Here is a 25,345-nt window from a genome sequence, read left to right as displayed (position 1 = left end):
GCCTCCTGAGTTACTGGGATTACAGATCTTGGTACCTGGCAAGAACATAACATTTTTAATGATTATTTTAAAAAATATGGCACACACCTGTAATCCTGGCACTTTAAGAAGCTGAAGCAGGAAGATGGCAAGTTCAAAGCCATCCTCAGCAACGCAACGAGGCTCTAAGTAACTTAATGAAAAATGGCTAGGGATGTGGGTCAGTGGTTGAATACCCCTGGGTTCAATCCCCTGGATCTTCCTGCAAAAAAGTCTTTGCCAGGCAGCAGATGTAGCTCAGTGGTAGAGTGTAAACTTAAAATACGTAAGATCCTCCCTCGGTTCAGTATTTTTAAAAAAGACTTGAAAAACCTGATTTAGTCTATGAACAGTATTGCTAAGAGAAAAATTTTATATAACATTGGGATAGATTTCAATTTACAAAGTGATAAAGGGGGGGAAAGAAAGAGATGTGAATTTCCCTAAAAGGAATGAAAAGGATTAATAAGTACCTTGAGACATATCCCTAGCCGTTTTTCTTTCTTATTTTGAGCCTCACTGAGTTGCTGAGGCTGGCTTTGAACTTGCCATCTTCCTGCTTCAGCCTCCCAGAGTGCTTGGATTACGGGTGTGTTCTGTATTTTTTAAAAGAATCATTAAAAATGTTATGTTCTTGCCAGGTACCACGGCACATTTGTAATCCCAGATACCTTATCAAGGTTAACAATTCAAACATGCTTTAAGAAAGTCATAGCACTGTATGTTTTTACATTACCAATCAGGTTAAGTTTTTGATATGGAATGGAAAAATTCTTTTATCAAGTAAGATTTTTCAAAGCAAAACACTTATATTTTGTGGGGAATTAGGCATCATCACCACTTGGTGGCAGTATTACAAAAATTTAGATTAAGGTTTTAGGAATGAATAAAAAGCTAGGTAGTTAAGCCTAACACCAAAAGTAAGGAAGAAAAGGTTAAAGTCACTGTTAAAAGTCACTTTAGGTCCAAGTTTTAAGTTCTACTTCTAATAAAGAGGGCACAATATTCTTTTATTACAATCATAATTTACTATATAATCATAATTTACTATATTCTTCCCTTTATAAGTTTGTGGTACATAATAAATATAGGAAATAATCTTGCTGATTAATTATAGGAACATGAATTCTTATAATAAGTAATTAAGTAGCTTATTAAGTAAGGGTAAGTGAAGATAAAAATGAGTCAACATAAAAATTTGAACTCATTTTATTGCTCTTTTCTAGTAATCTATTATTAGATATTAACATTTTTACTCCTATGTATATTTCTTGGTGGTATATTTATTGAAGTAAGATATAACTTGAGGACAAAAAGATTATTTAGTTACATTAGAAAAATACCAATGTAGTAAATAAATCTGCGTAAAATAACCAAGTGTTCATGTAATAATTTATTCTGATTCTTGTGTTTGAATGGATATTTGATAACAAAGTAATATAATACCAAGGGGGCTTTGTATTGATTTACTGATGGTTTGTTTACCAGTACTTCTTAACAACGATCAAAAGAAAAAATATGTGATATGAAACAAAGATTTTGTAAAAGAAAGGGAATGGCATATAATATGATACCCTGGTATTTTTTTGTAGAGGGGTCTACCCTTCTTTGTATTTATAAGGGTAGATTTCATGACGTGTATTTAAAAAGTTAAGGAAATATGTACCATTCTCGTTACTTTATAATTTCATATTTAATTTGAGTCTCATGAGAACGTATAAAGAAGGCTATATGCCCAATTTAGTTCATTTTAATTGATTAACTCTTAAGATTAGAAATATTGCAAGAAAAGTTAAAGGCAGCTTTTACAAAATGGCCTTTAATGACAAATATAAAAATACAGTATTGCATCTTTTAAAACATGATTTGTATATTCAGCAAGTGTTAAGTTTCTTAATTAAAAAAATCTTTTAACATATGTACATTTTTATTTGCAAATGAAACAAATTTATTTTACTTGACAGTGATATTTATGATGCTGACATCCTCATAAGGCTTATCGGTTTTGGGATTGACTTTCACATTTGAGATTCTCTGCACAACTTCCATTCCTTTAGTTACTCGTCCAAATACTGTGTGCTTATTATCAAGCCAAGGCTGTGTTGGAAACAAATGGAAAATCTTAGTAAACATGAATGTCTTAAGTCACACCCTCTGGGTGACCAAATTAAAGTGACTTTAAATTTATGCTTCATTTTATAATATATTTTAAAAGAAGTAGAATAATATATTAATAAAAAAACTTAAACACTTTTAAAATTTATTACTAGTTTTATAAGAAAAAAATATAAAAGCATGTCATCCCTGGGTATCCATGGGAGAGTGATCCATTCCTGTCTCCCACAGATGCCAACTCTATAGATGCTAAAACCTCTTATATAAAATGGTGTAGTATTTATAATCTTGCAAATCCTCTTATATATTTTAAATCATCGCGAGATGATTTCTAGATTATAATACCTAGTGCAATGTAAATGCTATATAAACATTTGTTAAACTGTATTGTGTAGGGGTTAGTGACAAGAAAAAAAAGAGATGCAATTTCTCTTCCTGAATATTTTCAGCCTGCAGTTGGTCAAAGTTGGATAAGGAATCCAATGATACAGAAGGCCAACTGTATAAAATAGTTTAATTAAATATCTACATCCTTCAGACCAAAGAAGCTGGAAGGTGTTTGCTAAAGGTAAGTTACTTTGCATGGATTAAAAAAGTATGACTAAAGTTTTACAGGTTCTTTGCAGGAATCTTACCTGAAAAGTAAGAGGCAGTTTGGAATAGTTTAAGCATTAGGTACCTATTGTATTAGATGACAGTTCAGATGATCACACTGCCACTTGCTGGAACTTGGACAATTCAATCATATCTCACCATTTGTTTCCTCATCCATTATGAAAACTAAGGAAAGTGGCACTATAAATACTGTGAATAGTACATGAGATTGACTGCGTGGCAGATAACAGTTATATTTTTCCTTTCTTCACTGATAATTAAGTATATACCTTTTATAATTTTGTGGCACTGCATAGCAATAGAATTAGATGTATTTCATCAAATAAAATGCCATTGATTGTAATTATATTCTTTTATAAGCGATAAAATTGTGAAAATTTTAGCCTTAAAATTGGGAATTCATATACCATAGTTCCTTTATTCTAAAGATGAGGAAAAAGGCTCAGAGAAGTGAAATATTTTTAAACTGCACAAATAGTAGTGGCAGAGTTGAGACTTAAAACTCATTAACTTATCTTAAATTGGAATGTAATTCTAATGGGAGTACCACCCACTGTACTTATTACATGACAGTATTATTTTACCAAGTTAAAAATCATGTCACATAACTTCACATTTTCTTCTCTAAATTGTTTTCATTTTTATATCTTGGCAGATATAAATAATGCAGAATTAGAGAATAATGCAGTTCTCCCATTTAGTTTACTCTTAAATCATAACTTATGAACCTATGATTTATAGACATTTATGTACTCACCGTTGGTACTACTGTTATGAAAAACTGGGATCCATTAGTATTGGATCCAGCATTGGCCATGCTGAGCGTGTATGGTCTGTCATGTCGCAATGTGGAATGAAATTCATCTTCAAATTCTCCTCCCCATATGCTTTCTCCTCCCATACCTGTACCTGTTGGATCTCCTGTCTGAATCATGAAACCCTTAACACAAAGTACACAAAAGCATATTACATTATTCCTTTTTTATATATCTAGTACATATACATACAAACACAAACACACATACATATATATATTTTATATATTTCTGTCAAGAGTGCCCTGAATTCAATGAATCCTTCCAAGTTCCTTAAAAGTAACTCTACAAATTGGTTAGATTAAACCTTTTTAGAAAGTGATGTTCTCAGTTACAGACATACACTGTCTTTCCTAATAATCTGAAGAAAACCAGATTTCCTTTCTTTTCACTAATTCGTTCTGAACCCTGACATCTGATTCTTCCTGTTGCTATTTCTGACCTGCCAATAACCAAGAACCACACCACTACCCGATACGTTCTATGGAATGCTATTCAAAATTCTGGGGCTGAGCTTAATTTCTTTCTCAGGTGTAATAGTTCTCACAAATCAGATGGCACTGTGGCTTTTACATGGCTTAAAATCTTATCCTCTATATCTAGACCTTAGCTAGCTACAAGGAACAAGTTAACTTGGTGTTAATTGGTTTTATCTCAAAATGACCTTTTATTCATTGTTATCACCCTTTCTTCTAGTTACTGACCAAATAATATTGCTTCACTATGTCTAAAAAGTTAAGCCACTATTCCTGCCCTTGAGTCTAATATATATACACACATATTTTTTATTATTTATTTATTTTTTATGTTTTTAGTTGTAGATGGACATGTTATCTTTATTTTTTTACATGATGCTGGGGATCGAACCCAGTGCTTCATATGTGTTAGGCAAGCACTGTACAACTGAGCCACAACCCCCAGCCTGAATCTATATATTCTTGACTATCCGTTTTTTTAATGGCTTCCGTTGTCCATTTTCCTGTTCCGTTCTAATAAACTTATACATGTGAGAGGTGAATTCCGTAGGTTTAAATCTCTTGTTATTATGCAACAAGATGCTATTTTTTATGGTTTGGATGTGAGGTGACCCCACGTATGAGAGAATGCAAGAAGGCTCAGAGAAGAAATGGTTGGATTCTAAGAGCCTTAACCCAAGGGATTAATTGATTGGTGACTGAAGGCAGTTGGGGTGTGGCTGGAGGGAGTGGGGCATCAGCCGCATAGCTTTGGGGTATATATTTTGTATCTGGCGAGTGTTTCCTGATCATGTGAGCTACTTCCCTCTGCTACTCTTCTACCATGTTGTTCAGCCTCACCTCAAGCCCTTGAGGAATGGAGCCATGCTGTACATGGATTGAGACTTCTGAACCTTTGAGCTCCCAAATAAACTTTTCTTCCTCTACAATTGCTCCGGTCAGATTTTTTAGTCATAGGAACAAAAAAGCTGATGAAAATACTATTCCTCAAAACTCATGAAATCTGTATACTTACCTTGATTATACGGTGAAATGTATGCCCATTATAATAACCATTTCTGCTGTGAACACAGAAGTTTTCCACTGTTTTAGGACACCTATATAAGACATATATGAAAAATATGAAGCCTGTTCAGAACATTTTAAGACAATTTTCTTTGCAGTTCTGCTTCCTAATGATGTTCTTAATGTCTTGAATATTTTAGGACAGTCTTTTATCCATAACATCATTTAATCTCAGGACAAATGAGTTGAAAAGGCATATAAGTACTAGTATATTTTCATTGTTTAATTAGTATCTTTAGATTATGAATGCTTATTAATCTTTGACAGTATTTTTTAGCAGTTAAAAAAATATGATAGCATCTTAACATATAACACACACACACAACTGCCAAATTTAAACAATTTTAAATGACAATTATACATTAAGAATATGAAGCTTTTTCAATATTATCTAACCTCATTAAATGATTTCACATGATATATTATTAAAAATAATGCTGAAAGCTAGGAATAGAAGGGGGAATATCAAGAGCATCTTGAATTAAGTACAAGGTTACATGGTACTAAGCAATTGAAAAGACTGTTTTAAGTTAAGGTGCTTTAAGAAATAGCCTCTTTTAGATAAAAAATGGTCATATATATCTATTGCTTTTGGTACTTTGTATTCATTTTACAAACTTAAACTGTCCAGAATACTTTTTCAACTTTTTAAAAATTAAAGCTTTTTGTTTTTTGTTAGAATTCATTTTGAAAGTGTACAACTACTGTGACTAAAGAGGGAGTACATGTTCAGCAAATGTCAGGAAAGAAAAATAATTATCCTTCCCTTAAATACTTGTTTTGAGACAAAAAAAAAAAAAAGTGCCAATTATAACAAGTAAGTCATAAAACCTTGAGTTTAGATGTGCAATTAAATATAACACTGGTATACATTTGTATATTGTTACAGTTTATATTTGGCATGTTCTGTTACAGTTTATAATTGGCACATTGGGCACTTTCGTTTTTGCAGTGCTGGCTGTTGAACTCCAGGCCTTGTGTTTGCTAGGCAAGTACATTACCATGGAGTGACATCCCCAGCCCCTCATTCAGCACTTTCATAGCCAATGTATTTTGTCCTCACAATAAGCCTGTGAATATATGTATAAAGTTCTTCCCAGTGTCTAGTAGAAAGCAATTTTTAGAAAGTTTGAAAACAGATAGATGCTCTATCAAACACTTCAATTCTTCAGAATTCCATAAGTAACAATTTTAAGTTGCATAGTTTCAAATGTACACATTTACATTGGTATTTATGTAAGACAACAAAAACAATACATACTCAACAGGAAAAAGTTTGATGTGAATGTCTCCCATACTTGTGTGGATAATGGCACTATCTGAAACTCGTTTAGGTCCTTCAGCTTGAGTAGCTGCCATGACTTCTTCTTTAGAAGGCTTCTCATTAAAAACATCCCGGTCAGAATCTGCACTTTTTGTATCTTCTGGTTCTCGTTTGGTAAACTTGGGAAGGAAAATAAAATGTGGCTGAATGAATTTTTCATCTGATGAACTTTTCATCTGATAAATTTATAAATAAACAACTTTTATTTTTAATGAAGTATTTGAGGAAAATAAGTTAAATTCCCATCAGAATAAAGCTTTGTATCAGGAATCATTTTCCATCAAAAAACGTGTAAGGAAATCAAATTACTTTTATATTTGTCTAATATAAAGACACTGCCTATAATAATGAACATGTATGATTTCAAATTGCATTTAATTTTGAGTAGAAATACTCTTGGGCACACACTTTTTTGTGGGGGGGAGCATTCACCCCAGGGGCACTTTACCACTGAGCCACATCCGCAGCCCTTTTTTATATTTTATTTAGATAAAGGGTCTCACTGAGTTGCTTAGGGCTTTGCTATGTTGCTGAGGCTGGCTTTGAACTCATGATCCTCTTGCCTCAGTCTCCTTAGCTGCTAGGATTACAGGCATGCTCTACTGTGCCCAGCCTCTTAGGTACACATTTAACAGGATAACTTATTTGTGATAGTATTTCACTTACGCCTTCTAGTATTTCACTATGACTAGCCTGCCACCTCTTCTTTACTTTTTATTGTTAGATTGCTTGGGTTTCAAGTCTATTTCTGCCATTTACTAATTATATGACTTTCGGGAAGTGAATAAATTTTCTCCATTTCTTCATTCATAAAAGAGGATAATAGTATATACCTCCCAATGAAGGTAGTTGTGAATATTTTAAGAATGGATATAAAGTACTTAGAGAAAAGTGCCTAACATTTAGATGTTAATAATATACACATTAACTGTTTGTACTACTGTGAGCAGAAGAATCCAGTACTAGAAAGGATGGATCTTGGCTCCCCACCCCCATCCCAGAGTCTCACGTGATCTAAATCCTCAAGTTTGGGAGACTGAAAGTAAATTTTAAATGAAGTTGTAGAAATCTCAGGGTACAAGGAAAAGTGATAACAATCTTTCAGTTGTAAAAACTATGGACTTCTCTAAGTCATTTCTTTTACTTGACTCAGTAATTGGAAATCCTCTCTTCTATGCCAGCTCTACCTGATGCCAACTGAGTTCTAGGAAGGAAAAGCTAGTGCACCAGTTCTTATTTTGCCTAATGACATTCCCTGATCCCCTTGGATTGATTTCAAATTAAGAAACAGCAAAGCTATGATGTATTCTCCAAATTCAAAGGAATAAAATGGCTTATTGTACTATGTATTCATAAAATTTTTTTAAAAGTTAGCTTGACTTAGCCCACATGTCAATTTATGAAATTCTACTTTTGTTTGATGATGTTGGCATTAAAACAATGAATATAAAATTCATATATATGTATACCATCTCAGTTTTGCTCAAGGATATGTACCTTTATAACACTGAAAGAAAATACATAACAATGTTAGCTAGATAAGGAAGCAGATTTTTATCTTTTATTTCTCAAGCCTTAAAATGAATATGTATACTTTAATCAACTAACAGTAAACTCAGGGAAAACAAAAAGAATAATAACTTGTTATTTAAAGTTTTTTAATAATGTGGATGGAAAATTAGTTTTTGTGTTCTTAGTATATATCAAGAATTCTCTGATAATTTTTGCTTCATAATTACAGGTGAAAATTTTCATTTTATATGTATGAATACATTTTTAGCAATGATTTTAAGAGTCATAAGCAAAATTGCCATTAAAGACTGAAGTATGGGTGCTGTGGTTGAAGCTCAGTGGTAAAGCACTTGGCTAGCATGTGTGAGGCATTGGGTTCGATCCTCAGCACTGGATAAAAATAAATAAATAAACTAAAGGTACTGTGTCCATCTATACCTACAAAAAAACAAAAACAAAAACAAAAACAAAAAACCCAAGTATGGAGCACAAGTTGGGATGAGGCGTGTGATTGGCAGAAGACCATGAGCAAAGGCCCAGAGTTAATAAAGAAAAATCAAATATTATGAATGGGGTAAGTCTGACTGACTTGGTCAATATAGCAAATGAACTAAAAGAAAGATAAAGCTATAAAAGTGAGAAGACCTAGTTATCCTAGATAACTGGGGACTTAGTAAGGGTTTTAGGCAGAGAAAGAACAGTCACATTTGGGTCTTGGTTCTGTGACTACAGTGTGAAGGACAAAATACAAAAGCAGTGGTATTTCTATGCTGTACATTTTTCTGTTTGAATGAACAATTCAGATAGTCCTACTCCTAGGTAGCATAGTAGTATGGCTTTTAGCATAATTTTAGTACTTTTTTGTTGGTGCAGTACAGTGGTTAGAACCCGGGGCCTTATGCATGCTAGGTAAGCACTCTACCAGTGAGCTACACCCCCAGAACTCTAATCTTAGTACTTTTTGTTCTTCAGAGCAGGGAATAAATTCATTGGGGATATATAATTTCAAGACAGCACCATTACAATGAAGTCAAAAGGTAGAAAAGGAAACGGATTTAAAGAAGGAAGTTGTGCAAGTTCAGAGGAGATAAATTATCTTTAAAAGTAAAAGCTGAAAAACAATAAAAAATTTAAAATTCCATAGTAAAAACTTTAGGGATAAGATTATAACTTCCTCTGACTTCCTATCATGATAGCATAAATAGCTGTAAAAACCAGGGTGAAAATTTTTCAAAATGTGAAAATAGTACATAAATACTTAATATCTCCTAGTTAAATATTCTACAGTATAAATGTAATAAGATGGTAATCTGGTTGTTTAGAAAGTCTGCTGTTGCTGCTTAACATTCTCTTTGGTTGCAGACACAAACCAAGAAAACAACTCCCAACCAAGCTGGAAGAAACATTAAGGGCTTTCTCCTAGTACTTCCACATACCATATAAAATCTGTTCTTCTTGAAAGATGTACAGACTATTGTTGGGTCAGCTTGAATATTCTGGAGAACAGGGTTTTCAGAAGCTTTCATCTCTATAGTAGTGGCAGCACGATGCTTTTTGGCTATTCCTTGAAACAAAGCTAATTGCATCACTCTAATATTTTCTTGCTTGCCTAAGATCCGAACACACCTGGAAAAGATAACAGTGTTTTATTCAGTAAAATCACCAGAATGAATTCTAAACACAGAAATTTTATGGATGAAAAAATCAACTATCTGCTATCAATCTACAAAATAACTGGTGAAAAGTTTTTGAAAGTATTTCTCTATCCACTCAAAAGGTAATTTGGTAGATAAGTTAAAAAAATCCCATCAAGGGACTGTAGTTGTGGCTCATGGTAGAGTGCTTGCCTGGCATGTGTGAGGCACTGGGTTCAATCCCCAACACCACATAAAAATAAATAAAATAAAGGTATTGTATCCTTCTACAACTTAAAAAAAAAATTCCATCATTTAAGAGACTGGAAAACTACAGACCAGGGGAAAAATATTTGCAAAAGATATAGCCGGTAAAGGACTGTTATGCACCATATACAAAGAACTCTTAAAGCTTAACAATAAGAACAACGAATTTAAAAAATGGGCTAAAAACCTTAACACCTCACCAAAGATATACAGATGGCAAATAAGCATATTAAAAGATGCTCCATACCCTGTTATCAGAAAAATGCAAACTAAAACAAGATAGCACGTCACATTTATTAGAATAGCCCACATCCAGAACACTGACAATACTGAATGTTGGTGAGAATGTGGAGCATCAGGAACTCTCATTCACTGCTGGTGGGAATACTAAAGGGTACAGCCACTTTGGAAGAGTTTGGTGAAATCTTATAAAAATATACTGTTACTGGATGATTCAGCAACTGGGCCTCCTTTTATTCAAAGGAACTGAGAACTTGTGTCCCCACAAAAACCTGTACATGACCCTTTTTTTTTTTTTTCAGACTTCTCTTGCAAGGGAGAAATCGAGGTGTTCTGCCCCCCCCCTTTTTTTGGGGGGGGGGAGAGAGAGAGAGAGAGAGAATTTTAATCTTTATTTTTTAGTTTTCGGCGGACACAACATCTTTCTTTGTATGTGGTACTAAGGATCGAACCCAGGCCACATGCATGCCAGGCGAGAGCTCTACCGCTTGAGCCATATCCCCAGTCCTGTACATGACCTTTTACAACAGCTTTATTTATATACTTGGAGTAATGTCCTTCAACAATTGTGGGTACATACAATATTATTGAGTACTATAAAGAAATGAGCTGGGCACAATGCTACACACCTGTAATCCCTCGAACTAAAATTTGAGGCAGGCCTAGGTGAATTTTGCAAGACCCTGTCTCAAAAAAATGGGTTGCTAGATTCAATCCCCAGTGCGTGCACACACACACACAAAGTACATGAAGACATGGAAGAAACTTCAGTGCATACTACTAATTGAAAGAAGCCAATCTGAAAAGGCTACACAGTATATGATTGCAATTATATGACATTCTGGAAAAGGCAAAATTATGGAGAATAAAAATAGTGTTTTTTTAATTCACTATTAAGCATCCCTGGGTTCAATCCATAGTGCCAAAAAAAAAAAAAAAAAAGATTAGTAGCTGACAGGGATTGTGGGGTATAGAGGTATGATCAGTTTAAGGACAGAGGATTTCTAGGACGATGGAATTATTGTTTGATACTATATTTGTCCAAATCCATGGAACGTATAACACCCAAGAGTGAATCCTAATATAACTATGGACTCTGGGTGATAATGATGTCTCAATGCAAGTTCATTAGTTCTAACAAATGTACCACTCTGGTGGTAGATATTAATGGGGGAGGCTTCGCTTGTGTTGCGACAGAGAGTATATGGGAAAACTATATTTCTCTCCATTTTTGGAGAGACCCTAAAACTGTTCTGCACCACATTAAAAAGAAAAATAAATTTAAAGAAAGGTATTGTGTTCATCTAAAACTTAAAACAACAAGAAAAAATGTAATCATTTATATAATCTGCACTCAGTTCTACGTTCATGGACTCAAACAACCTTAGACCAAAAATGTTTGGGGAAAAAAATTGTGTCTGTGTCAAGATGTATACTTTTATCCTTGTCATTATTCCCTAAATGATACAATTTAACAACTATAATTATAAGGTTTTGTTAGTAATCTAGAGATTAAAGTATATGGGAGGATATACATAGGTTATGTGAAATGTTACATCAGGAATTTGGTATGTGCAAGGAGTCCTGGAACATCCCCTAGGGACATCAAGGGGTGACTATATAATTTTAATCCATTCCTATTATTTTAATGTTTTTACAAGCTTTCAAAAATCTTATATTGCCAAGAAATATAAATGTTTATATGTGGGAATGTACAGCACAAATTTTTCTTCCTAAAATATTCTTTCCTTTCATTTACATTCAGCAATAGTTATCTGATTGTAGATATTTTCTACTAAGACCAAATGGACGGTTTCACAAAAGACTTACTGCGGTTTCATGCATTTTAACTTCTGATTTTATGTCTAGTAGGATGTAATGCTGAATTCTGTGGTTAAAATATTTGGCAACATTTAACATGAACCAGACTAATTCAAATCAATAAGCAAGACAGACTGAAACTTGTTAAAAAAAAACAAACTTGAAACTATGCATATCTTCTTTCCACTTCTTTTACAAACATGAGTGGAAACTTTTTACATAAGATTATAAACAACCAAGAGACCACAGAAAAATCCAGTCAAAACATTTGGTTAAGTTTAGACATTTGGGGCCATTCCACTTGTCTTGGAACAAACAAAACTTTCATTGTTTCCCTGATGAGGAAATGGCCCCCTATTTCTAAAAAAAATACTCATTATACTAAGCTTACCGGTTTGTCTCTACATTTATAACTTTAATGCCCAGCATTGTTCCATACAGCACGAAGTGTCCAGTTTCATCAAAAACTATATTAATTAATCTTACAGCATCCACCTTTTCCAACTCACGTTCTACAGCCATTCGTCGGCCAAATTCCATGTCTGGTAGCTGTTGCCTCATCTGTTGTAGTTCAGTAAACATCTAGGAAATGAACCATTTATTAACAAAAATGATACACACATATACATACACATACTTTTTTTTTTTTTTGGCAGTACTGGGGATTGAGCCCACTGGGCTCTACCACTTTACCACTAAGCTACATTTCCCAGCTCATTTTTAAATTCTAAGACAGGGTCTTGCTAAATTGTGAAGGTTGGCATGGAACCTGCCTCTTGCCTCAGCCTCCAGAATAGCTGGGATTAGCCCAGTACATGGTCACACCTATGTAAATAAAGGCAATGAGAACCGAATAGAAGCATAACACATTAAGAGCCAATAACAATTTTTATACTTATACAGCTTCTCAAGGGACTCTAAACCCTATAAGCAGGAAATAAAGGGACATTAGTAAGTTCAAGCATAAAAAAAAAAATTCTAGGACATGGGGTATAGCTTACTATTAGAGTGAGTGCATAGCTTGTGTGAAGCCTGGGTTCCATCCCCAATACGGGGGCCAGGGAGGAAGTGGGAGGAGGGGAGTATTTTACTCTAAATGATAATTGTTTTTTCTAATTAAAAAACCATTTGGTTAATATAACTAGTTCTTTTTCCACAAAGATAATAGTACATCTGCTGCCTTTTAAATGCCCCAGATTAGCATTTCCCAATGAAATGTAGTGCAAGCCTCTAATTTAAAATTTTCTTATAGCTACATTAAACAAAATAAAAACAGAGGAGAAATTCATGTAATATTTTATTCAACCTCATATATCTAAAATATTATTACTTCTACATTATGTTTTTTTCCTTGTCATTATCCCATAAATGAGATAAAATAACTATTTATATACCATTTATATTTATTAGGTTTCATAAGTAATCTAGAGATGATTTAAAGTACACGGGAGACTATGCATAGATTATATGCAAATATTACACCATTTTATATGAAAGACTTGCACATCCTGGGAATTTGGTATCTGTAAATATATCAAGTGCTCAATAGCCACATGTGACCACAGGCTACTTATTTTGTTTTGTTCTTATTAGATATATATGACAGTAGAGTGTATTTTGACATACTGTACATACAAGGAGTATAACTTATTCTAATCAGGATCCCATTCTTGTGGTTGTACAGGATGTGGCATTACACTGGTCATGTATTCATATATAAGAATAGGAAAGTTATATCTGATTCATTCTATTGTCTTTCCTATTCTTATCTCTCCTACCTTTCCTTCAATCCCCTTTGTCCAATCCAATGAATTTCTAATCTGTTTTTGTGGGTTAGCATCAACATATCAGAGAGAACATTTGGCTTTTGGTTTTTGGGATTGGCTTATTTCCCTTAGCATGATATTCTCCAGTTCTATCCATTCACCAGCAAATGCCATTATTTAATTCTTCTTTATGGCTAAGTAATATTCCATTGGCCTGACACAACTTATATTGGACAACACAGCTATAGCCATTGAGATCCTTGTGCAAGTGTCTGCAAATAGATACCAATTTTTGTTGAATGAATGAACTCTTATTATCTCATTAATTTATAACATTCAAGTTTCAGAAAATGTTTCAGAAAATATTTTGACATGGAGCAGTTATATTAGATTACTAGTAAGTAAATATGATTTAGGGAAAAAGTGTTTTTTTTTTTTTTTTTCTTTTTATGGTACCAACTAAGGGTACTTAACTACTGAGCTATATTCCCAGCCCTTTTTTATATTTTATGTAGAGACAGGGTCTTACTGAGTTGCTTAAGGCCTTACTAAGTTGCTGAGGCTGGCTTTGAACTTACAATCCTCCTGCCTCATCTTCCCAAGCCTTTGGGATTACAGGCATGCACCACTGAGCCTGGCTTTCTGTTTTCTGGAAAGAATGTACAAAGCTCCAAAAATTAAAAGGAAATGTGTGTTAGGGTATAAGTGTCCAAGATCTTACAGAAGAGCTTAAAGGTCTAATTAAGATTTCTTGTCTCCATGTCTCTAGAGAGCATGATACACATTAAATTATATTGCTTATTTTTGTACCAAGAATAGCTTAGAATGTAGGACTACATTTTTGGGATGAGGGAGCCATGATCATTTCTGCTGGAGAAAAAACTCTGTTTTTAATATGTAAGGTCTACTGGTAACCATCTGTCTTTATACATGTATTCAATAAGTGTTTATCCAATCTGATCAGCACCTGATCAGAATCTTCTAATGTACTCTAGCAGGACATAAGACCATAATGTGTGACACTTCATTTTAGTCAAAACTAAAAGGTAAAACTTGAACACCATCCCATTCAATTTCTTGTCAAACTGGGACTCAACTGGTTAGAAGATCCCCACTCCTTCAATACGGAACTATGAGATTCCAGTCATTTGTAGTCATCAGCATTGTAAGTAACTCTTTTGATCTATATTTGGATTTTTTACCACACTCTCATTCTGAATCTCTAGTTTGGTCATGTCTTTACCCTTGGTCTACTCTTGTCATCTCAGTGCTAGCACTTCAACAAATGAAGACAACGATGTCAAGAAACATGGGGCTGGGGATGTGGCTCAAGCGGTAGCGCGCTCTCCTGGCATGTGTGGGGCGCTAGGTTCGATCCTCAGCACCACATAAAAATAAAATAAAGATGTTGTGTCCACCGAAAAACTAAAAAATAAATATTAAAAAATTCTCTTTTTCTCTCTGTCTCTTAAAAAAAAAAGAGAGGGGCTAGGGATGTGGCTCAAGCGGTAGCACGCTCGCCTGGCATGCGTGCGGCTGGCCCGGGTTCGATCCTCAGCACCACATACAAACAAAAAAATGTTGTGTCTGCCGAAAACTAAAAAATAAATAAATATTAAAAATTAAAAAAAAAAAAGAGAAACAGGGTAGATTGAGCAGTTCTGAAGACATTTTTGGAAAAGTAAATCTGATTTAAATTAATTTAAATTGTACTTACACTTAATGATTCATCAAAGACTCTCATGAGTTTTCCAGTTAAAAACCTGAAAATTCTAACTTTTCTATCAGAACCAATAGTTGCAATTTTCTTTCCATCAGGTGAAAAACATATGCTGGTTGGATAAGCCTTACACTTGGCAAATTCATATAAGTCTGTGTCAGTTTTATATTCCCAGTTCACATTTTTGGGAAATTTATATTCATGAGGAGGCCCAGTCCAGTACTCAATCATTCCAGATTTATCAGAAGACACGACTGCTTTATAAATTGGGTTTAGCCTTATCTGAGTAAGAGGTGATGTATGAAGTTTGTCAAAAATATGAAGTGGCTTGTTATCTCCTCGACCATCATAAATGAAAATTTTTCCTGTACTCTTCTCAGAAGCAGCAACTGAAGATATGGCATCCCCTGGGCAGTAGATCCATTCACACTGTCCAGGAAAATAGCTAAAGCAGTAATGAATTAAGAGAAGGGAAAAAAAATAAGAAAGATCAGTATAAGTAAGCTCCTTCCCTAGCCCATCACCAAAAAATATACTGGCCAGTGACTTAGAATTTGGATTCTTTGCTCAAAAATAAGAGGTACAGAATGGAGAGGAGCAGCTAAGTACAGTTACTAAATTTTCTCTTTGACCTTGTTACTGTAATGATAATTACTTCTGAGGACCTACCAAACCACAAGAAGAGAATTACATATAAAAGCTCCTTTTTTTCTTTTTGGTAGATAATAAAACTTAATCAGATACGTGCCTTAAGGTATTCTGGGGCACTGTCTTTTAGATGTTTGCTTAAAAGTATATGTATAACTTAATTTTAAATAGGTTAGCATTTAATAGTATATAAATACATCTTTGAAACATTTATAATCAAAATATTTGGCCAGGCAAGTAAAGTTTGCCTGTAGTCCCAGGTGCTCAAGAGCTTGAGCCTAGGATTTCAACAAATACCAATCTGGGTTACACAGAAAGACTCCATCTAAAAAAAAAAAAAAAAAAAAAAAAAAAAAGGGAAACACTGTCCTGTCATAATCTCATTATTACTAATCAATCTTGATATTAAACTATAAACTTTGGACATGCTGCCTGATGAACAAAGTGTAAAAGAAATGGGACAGATATAATCCATTTACCAAACTTATACTTTCAAATGTAGAAAGTAGAAGTCATTCTGAGAAGTTAAACCATTATACCAACCATGGTGCTGATACTAAAAATCTTTTTGGAATTCTTCATATAAAATTTCTATCAATCCTGAAATACATCCTTTTTTGAATCCTCAAAGAGAATTTGTGAATGGATTTTATTTTTTAAAAATATTTTTTAGTTATAGATGGATACAATATCTTCATTTATTTATTTTTATGTGGTGCCGAGGATCAAACCCAGTGCTTCACATGTGTGAGACAAGTACTCTACCACTGAGCTACAGGCCCAGCCCAGATCTGATTTTTTAAAATAGCTACTATCTGGGGAAACTGAAACAGATCAAGTTAGGTAATTTAGTATTCTAACCATAAATAATGAAGTTAGTTTTCTTTAGTAGCTCATAAAATTATAACTGATTTTGAAGAGAATTCCAAACTTTGGGATTTTTGAATTACAGACAGAATTCAATTCATAGCAGGATTTTTTGGAGACAGAACTTTTAGGAGGTAATTAAGTATAAATGAGGTCGGAAGGGTGGGGCTCTAATCTGACAGCCTGGGTCTTCACATTCTCCTTCCTTCCCCCAACTATGTGAGGACACCATGAGAAGCCAGGAAGAAAGCCCTCATCAGAAATGAAACTCTGTTGGAAACTTGAGCTTGGATTTTTCAACCTCCAGCAATGTGAGAAATAACTTTCTGTTGTTCATGTTACATAGTCTATAGTCTTTTGTTATGCCATTCAAGCAGATTAATATAAGTCCCAGAAATTCCTGACAGTACTATATTAAAGCTGACATTTGTTTAGATATATAAATTTAGCTGGACATGATAATGCACACCTATGATCCCCACCCTTGGGAAGCTGAAGCAGGAGGATCATAAATTCAAAGCCAGCCTCAGAAGCTTAGATATGTATCAATATAGTACGTTTTCTTAAAAAAAATGCTTAAAATATGTTTTATTACTACATTATCCATATACTCCAAACTTGTACAACAAGAAAGCGAATTCTAAGTATCAGTAATTAAACACAATGAATCCTCATTAATTTACTAATAGTATTAGTTGGATATAATAAATCTGTGTTATAATGCTCTTTGGAAATTTCTATGATAAATGATAAAAACCAGAACAGAAACCTCCAAATATCTCAAGCATTCACTCCACCTAATTTTCCCAAGCAAAACCCCAAAGCAGTTTTTTAATTGAATGATAATATAATCTGTTTGGAAATAACCTATGAAATGGTATAGTGTGGGTTTAAAAATTATTTCACCAAGTCAAAAAATATATTCTTTAAAAAAGACTCACCCAAGCTTCAGCATATTGATCATGTCAAAGTTCACAACATCAAACACCTTCATTGCTTTATCATCACCCACAGAACAGAACAATGCTCCCTCAGAGCTAACTGCGATACTCTCAATAACTCCTATTTAAATAAATCAAATTAAAACATTCTGGTAAATACAAATGAAATCAATTTGCATGATTCAAAGACAAAATACAATATTTTTTTTTTAAAAAACTTTAATTAGTACTGTTTACAAGAGCCACATACATAGACACAGACACACATACACAAAAAACTCACAAAATTCTTACCAAGGTGACTACGAAAATGTTTAACAAACTCAATTCCTTCTTCTATTTTTTTCCAGAACTTAACATGTCCATCATGACTGGCAGTAATAATAAAATCTGTCCTGCATATATAAGATTTTAAAAATTAATTTCTGAAACACACCCATGAATCAGTGCATTAAAAGCAAAAATTCATTGACAATCTATGACTTTTTCAATAATAGATTTTGATTTTGTTTAAATCTTCCTTTATGCAGACCAGTCTATGAGAGATCAGGAACATTGCAACTAATTTTATCCCAAGAGCTAGAATCAGAATTGAAATAGAATTTGACATTAAAGAAAGAAAAGGAAGAAAAAAAAAATCTCTCCAGCAATCACTAGATTTATTTTTGCTAAAATTACCTACAGGCAATCTTTTTATGGGAAAATATAATATTTTCAGTAGATAAAGAAACTACTTTCATATACAGCAAAATTAAACATAAATTTGTTTCATATCCTATACAAGGAATTTTGGTAATTTAAGAATCAAAAAGATTCTGAACAAAAGTTGCTCCTTAGGTATATTAAGAATAGAGACTTATTGAGCTGGGCATGGTGGTGTACGCCCATAACCCCAGCGGCATGGGAGGCTGATGCAAGAGGATGACAAGTTAAGCTAGCCTCAGCAACTTAGCAAGACCCTGTCTCAAAACAAAAATTAAAAATAAGCTGAGATGTGGCTCAATGGTTGAGCACACCTGGGTTCAATTTCCAGTATCCTCTCGTCAAAAATACTTATTGAAACCTAGTGTCAGATACATTATACACATTGCCATAATTAACCTTCACAGCAACTCTATTAGATGGATATTTTTATCATTATTCTACAAATCAGGAAATAGTTTAAAAATGTTAAATTTACTTGCTCCAGATACATAGCTACTGAGTAGTTTTCAGATCTAACTATAAAACTTGTAACTTTTTGTTATATTCCAATGGCCTTGGGTTAAAATAAAAAACAAACAAAACAAATCTGAGAGTAAAAGCAATGCTAGCATCTACAAGCTGCTTTATACACTGTCAACTCTGGATTAGGAAAGATGCTAACATTTTCTTAGAAGTATCCTATATACAAACTGGGTGCAATGGCACACACCTAGTCCCAGGTGTTTGGGAGGCTGAGGCAGAAGGATCACACATTCAAGATCAGGCTTGGCAATTTAGCAAGATCCTTTCTCTAAAAAAAAGAGAAAGGATGCAGCTCAGAGGTAGAGTACCCTGGGTTTTATCCTTAGTACCAAAAAAAAAAAAAAAAAAAAAAAAAAAGGAGGAAAAAAAAAGATCCTATACTATGAAGGTATTTGAAGATATTTATATTTGTATCTGAAATGCAATTTGTCTCCAAGAGATCAAGAATAGACTGATCCAAAAAAGACTAATCCATCTACTTTCCATACTAACTGCCAATATCATCCAAGCCACTACCATATTTCGTTCAGATTGTTATACCAGTGTCTTAACTGTTCTTTCTGTACATACTTTGCCCTATTTGAATCCATTTATCTAAAAATACAGTGGCCCTTTAAAAAAATAAATCTGACGTTATTCTCCTGCTCTGCGGTTCAAAATCCTTGTATGCAATATAAATCCTCTTTGGACTTAGCCCTCAGCTTTTTTCTTTGGCCTTCTCAGACATTTAATCTCTCTAAACTTTGGTTTCCTCATTTATAAAATGAAGCTCATATATCTACCTCACAATTGTTATCAAGATGAGTAAGATAATTTATGAAGAATCCTTAGCACATAACCTGGGCATACTATGAGCTCAATAAATAGTGGAACATTATTGCCATTATTATCCTCCAAATCCTCCATTCATCCATTTGGAAGGTCCTTTGAGATAGTTCCAAGATGTCTTGGTTAACTTATTAGAGCTAAAGAGGCCAGCTATCAAATTTTCCTGTTAAATAATATACACTCTTCTTCAGAGAAGCTCAGACACTACCTGGTTCATTCCCCTCTTGACATTTATTTCCAAAAAACATACACACATAACAGGGAATTCTGTCTTAGAGAATGCATTCTTTGTGTGATATAGGAAAGAATATGTAGACCTTTACTTAACTTAAACTATTACAGAACTTTAGGAATTTAAATAGAAGCCTGTAAAATCCTAGAGTTACTTCTATAAATCCATCTCAAAATTGAAGATTTGTTTTAAAAACATAAACTTTTTAAAAAAATGTTTTTAAAATTGTCAATGGACCTTTATTTTATTTATTAATTTATTTATACATGATGCTAAGAATCAAACCCAGTGCCTCACACATGCTAGGTAAGCACTCTGCCACTGAGCTACCATCCCAGTCCCTAAAAACATAAACTTTTAAGAAAAATATTTTAAAAGATGACTTACTTGGTGCATACCACATGGGTAATAACATCTCTATGCATGTAACTGCGCTCATACATGGATGCACTGGGGAGATTATCAAGATACACTCTTTCAAACTCTAGAACTGGAAAAAAAAAGTAAAAAAGTGACTTAACAAAAGTAAACTAAACATTTTTTTCTTTTTATTTAGAATTTTCTAAATTCTATTTTATACCAAATTCTATGTTTTAATTTCTGTCAATTCACATGTAAGAATAAAACAATCCAAAGTCTGTTATGTCATATATGACTTTTATTATTTTGGAGCACTGGCATAGAACCCTTATTTTAACATTTATTTGGTTAATCATAACCGACTCCCAGGGATTATACAGATGCTTAACTGTTCCAAAGATTAGAAAACTTAAACAACTTAAAATGCTTCTTGAAAATATCACAACCATCTTTGTAACTATGTAGATCCCAGTTATAGATGCTAATTTAAATAAGAGACTAATGGCTATCTGTAAGATGTCTCAGTTCATTTTTAAGGCACATATTCTCTTTGAAGTCATTAATACTGAATTTGAAACATGTAAAAACAATAAAATGCTTAGATTTTTAGAACTGAGAAAATCCCAGAAAATGTCCACTTGAGTGTTTCTCAGATTTTTGCCAGGGGCAAAACACTCATAACAGTGGTAAATTGAGTCATGGCAAGAAATCTTTATTATGAGCTACAAACAATTTTGCTAGTTCCCGCCCAAATTGACATAATATGTATGCCAAATAAAATAATCCAATGATGGCCAAACATGCCTATGTAAAGTTGCTAAATTGAATATATGTTAGTTTTTCATTCCTGTTATATATAAAGTTGTCTAACTAACTACTTTCCCCTTCATTTTTAGTAACAGATTCCATATTTTTAGATGGGCCTCCTGATATCTAGCTACAAAGATGATTGCTATTATTGCTATAGCAATATAGTAATATATTATTGCTATTACTGTCCTCCAAATCCTCCATTCATCCATTTGGATGGTCCTTTGATAGTTCCAAGATGTCTTAGTTAACTTATTAGAGCTAAAGAGGCCAGCTATCAAATTTTCCTATATTAAATAATATACCCTCTTTCTTACCTTCCCTTGGAGTAACAGGTAACCCTATGCTAATGAGATAAAATGGGAGTGGTTTTGGAGTGACAGGTGGCTCTATGCTAATGAGATAAAATGGGAGTGTTTTGTGATAGTCAGGAAGTCTTGAAGTGTGCCCTTCTTCCCTTCCTCAGTTCTACAATATAGAACCAGGATATTACTGCTGTAATTCTAAGAACAACTCATGACAGTGAAGATGAGGCCAGAGATAGCCTAGTTATTTTAGGGCAGAAAGCTAGAAAAGAGTCTAGCAGTCTTTGTAGCTTCCATAGCAATTCTGGACTACTAACCTTGGGACTTATACACATAAAAGAAGTACACCTCATTGTTATATCATTGTTATTTGGCATAGAATTTAATTGTATCTGATTCATATTTTGTTGTTGTTTGTACCCTTTGGAAGAAATATTGAGAACAAAATAGGTTCCTGAATATGGACTTGAAGAGTTAAGACACAGTTCCTGTCCTTAAGAAAGTTTAATTAAAGGTAGTATTATGTAATCATATCTCATGTTTTTTTCAATAGTGTATATATACAAGTCCAATGTCTGAGGAACATTTTAAAGGAGATGGCTTCAATTATAGACAGCAAATATTAAACACCTGTTCTTTTACATAAAATTTTCAACAATACTTTTCTAACATTTCTAACATGCTTTTTAGTTTAAATTTTTTATTCAAATTGAATGCAGTATTGCTAGCTTAAAAACAACATGCAGGGCTGGGTTTGTGGCTCAGTGGTATAGGTTTGCCTAGCATGTGTGAGGCACTGGGTTCGATTCTCAGCACTACATATAAATAAATAAAGTCCATTGGCAACTAAAAAAATATTTAATAAAAAACAATATGCATCTGATTAAGGGTAAAGATTTTCACACCTAATAATTTCCATCTCTGTTTCGAATATTAAGATTGTAAGATATTTATTTCCTAACAGTAATACCAGCATTTCAGCCAGGTGTATCAGCACACACCTGTAATCCCAGGGGCTTGGGAAGCTGAGGCAGGAGGATCACGAATTCAAAGCCAGCCTCAACAACTTAGCAAGGCCATAAACAACTCAGTGAGATCCTGTCTCAAAATTTTAAAAAAACCCCAAAATTTAAAAAAGGGGTTTGGGCATGTGACTCAATGGTTAAGTTCCCCTGAGTTCAATCCATGGTACAAAACAAAGCAAAACATCAACAAACAAACAAAAAATTCCCAGCATTTCAATATTTTTGGATTTTTCCATTTATCCCCATTCCTTTCCTTAAAAAAGAACATGCAAAAAACATTAAAATGAAGTAAAATAATTAAACAGCATAGCATTACAATATTCATTTACTAAATATATTTATGGAACACATATGCAAAGCACTGTACCCAGCACAGGAGTAAAAGAGGTATGGTCCTTATTCTTTTTTTTTTTTTCTTTCTTGGTACCAGGGATTGAACCCAGGGGTGCTTAACCACTGAGCCACAACCCAGCCCTTTTTATTTTTCATTTAGAGATAGGGTCTCCTATGTTGCTTAGGGCCTTGCTAAATTGCTGAGGCTGAATTTGACTTGTGATCTTACTACCTCAGCCTCCCTAGCCACTGAGTCACTGCGCCTAGCTTGATCCTTGTTCTTTACATGTTTAGTTTTAACAGTGGAGAGAAACATTAATCAGAAAGTTACATGAACAAATATATAATTACAAATTGTAGCAAGAAACAGTGAAGGAAATGGTTGCTATAGTAATATTTATCAGAGGACCAGGCATTAAAAAAAGAATGCACTTTGTTTCAAAAAAGTGGCTGCTTCGGAATTTCAATGTGTTAAATTTGAAGACTACCTGTAAACTCAGTTCCATAAACATTACCTCCGAGTTATGATCAATGTGCTTTAGAAACCTTTAAGACTGGAAAAGTCACAGGCTTCCCAGGAGGTAATATCCAAATGCTAAACATGAAACATAATTTTGCCCAGTAAAAGAAGTAAAAGCAATTATTTCAGGTAAAGACCCTAATGATAATCTAGACCAGCATCCAGAACAGATATAGAATAGTGTCCCATTCTCTAGTGGTGCACAAAGTAAGAGATTGTGAGAGCAAAGTAATGGGAGATGTAGGTGGCAGGAAAGAGAGATCATATCATAAAGGGCCTTATGTGTCATGTTAGGGAGTTTGGATTTTGTTTTGAAAATAAAATTCCTGAAAAGTTTTAAGTAGTGTAGAGTGAAAAAAATAAGATTTGACCTTAGACCACATTTCCATTGTATTAAATGTTTAAGGAAACATTTCACAGAAAAACTTGAAGCGCAAGAAAATTTAATCTATCCCTTTCTCCACTATTTCATTTGATTTTAAAAAATTTGTTATTATTCTGTGTTACTGTCAAAATACTCCAGTCTATGGCATCTCAAGAGTATGATTTGAAAACCACAGACCTCACATTTTGGATGAAAAAATACTGTGATCCAGAAAGTTTAAGTAACTTTCCCTAGGTTTGAAAATTCATTAATAGAAAACTTAAGGTTGAAATTCTCTTTCCTTACTCTTTATTACTCTATAAACAGGCACCGCTTTCTTCCCTGACCCCCAGCCCCTACCAACAAGACCTAACTAAAGACTTCAGGAGAATCACACATTTGCTATTCAGAATTAGAATTCTGACCTTATATAGCTGCTATGGGGATTAAATGAGAGGTGCCAAGTACATAACAAGTTCAGGGAAATGTTAGCTTTATCATCTATCATAAAAAATATCAGAGATCAAATAGTATCCCAAATTATCAAAAAGGGAATACTAAGCCCATATCAGTGTTCTAGGAGGATGTTCAAGTACCGAGTGGCCAGAAATGAGATATTCTGCGGGTACAATACCCCACAATCACACTCCATCCCTCTTAGAATCTTGGTGGAACTCAACCCTCCCACTCAGCAGAGGCAGCATTCCAATTCTCCCTCGGTCTGTCTCTGCAGCTACCTTTCCGCTTTTTAGCCAATGTTGCTTCCACAGGTAATGGCCCAACCCAGCGCTCTTCATTCTCCTCATCGCTTTCTTGGGCCACCGTCACTGCCACTGCCAACTCTCTAGCGCTCAATTCCGTTTTTTCCGGCTCTTCTGGGTCCCGGCGCCTTCTTCTTCTAAGTTGCGAATCGCTCCCACTTTCCGCCGCCATGTTGTGCGAAACGTCAGAAAAAGTGCGACACACAATTCCGGCACCAATTCCAAAGTCTCGGCGCAACCCTCTCGTCAGCATCCGAGCGAGTTTCGGGATTGGCTGAGGTGGCTAGGAGCAGATCCAATCAGCCAGCAGCGCGCGCATAGAACTCTGCTCCGTAGCTGACGCTAAGCAAAGCTGAGAACCAAAGCCTATGGCTCTGTGAAGGTAAGAAATGGGAAAAGATCAAGCCGTAACCACTTAAGTTTGTCTCGGGGCTGGCAGCTCACTGGATTTGGAGCTCCAGCGCAGAAGGTGAGTTCTTTACCGCTCCGGAACTGGAGCTGGTCGTCCAGCTGGGCCTTCAGTCAGCGGTTCTTCAGTGGCGTCAACGCCTGCGCCACCACCCCGCGGGTTAGCAGAAAAAGACGGAGGGGCGGGGTTGCCAGGAACTGATGAACTTTCACTTCTTCTCACACTCAGTGAAGAAGTTGTCGAGTATTAGTAGTTGCTTCCAGGACGGAATGGGTGGGTGGAGGAGAGAACCTGCTACCTAAGTTAACCCTGAGTGGCCCAAGAATG

General features: G+C 34.4%; 2 protein-coding genes across 6 annotated transcripts in view; one reads left to right on the top strand and one right to left on the bottom strand.

Annotated features, from left to right (window-relative positions):
• Positions 1–1,393: 1,393 nt before the first annotated feature.
• Positions 1,394–24,881, bottom strand: Ppwd1 (peptidylprolyl isomerase domain and WD repeat containing 1). 2 transcript variants are annotated; one of them, XM_046456166.2, is made up of 11 exons: positions 24,586–24,881; positions 20,519–20,621; positions 18,139–18,239; positions 17,845–17,965; positions 15,386–15,833; positions 12,294–12,484; positions 9,377–9,566; positions 6,366–6,547; positions 5,055–5,136; positions 3,506–3,688; positions 1,394–2,115 (listed from the first exon to the last, which is right to left on the bottom strand). In XM_046456166.2, the coding sequence occupies exons 1-11, from the start codon at positions 24,860–24,862 to the stop codon at positions 1,972–1,974; spliced, it is 2,022 nt and encodes a 673-aa protein (XP_046312122.2). In that variant the 5' UTR covers positions 24,863–24,881; the 3' UTR covers positions 1,394–1,971. The 2 variants fall into 2 exon arrangements, with proteins under 2 accessions (XP_046312122.2, XP_046312123.1); XM_046456167.1 differs by lacking the exon at positions 24,586–24,881 and having other exon boundaries at positions 17,845–17,867; positions 18,214–18,239; positions 20,519–20,570.
• Cenpk (centromere protein K) overlaps positions 24,877–25,345 on the top strand; it is a 64,342-nt gene continuing 63,873 nt past the window's right edge. For 2 of the 4 annotated variants that reach the window (XM_058583070.1, XM_046456174.2), the window contains exon 1: positions 24,877–24,991. The gene's annotated coding sequence lies outside the window, so the exon portion shown is untranslated. Of the gene's footprint in view, positions 25,079–25,345 lie in introns of all 4 variants that reach the window. The other 2 variants (XM_058583069.1, XM_046456175.2) reach the window with 2 other exon arrangements.

The sequence above is a fragment of the Marmota monax genome, unplaced genomic scaffold, assembly GCF_021218885.2.
Source record: "Marmota monax isolate L192 unplaced genomic scaffold, Marmota_monax_Labrador192_F-V1.1 WCK01_AAM20220418_F8-fsc00130, whole genome shotgun sequence".
In the NCBI taxonomy this organism is placed as follows: domain Eukaryota; kingdom Metazoa; phylum Chordata; class Mammalia; order Rodentia; family Sciuridae; genus Marmota; species Marmota monax.
Note: the sequence above shows the minus strand (reverse complement) of the source record. Positions and strands in the feature narration are given on the sequence as shown.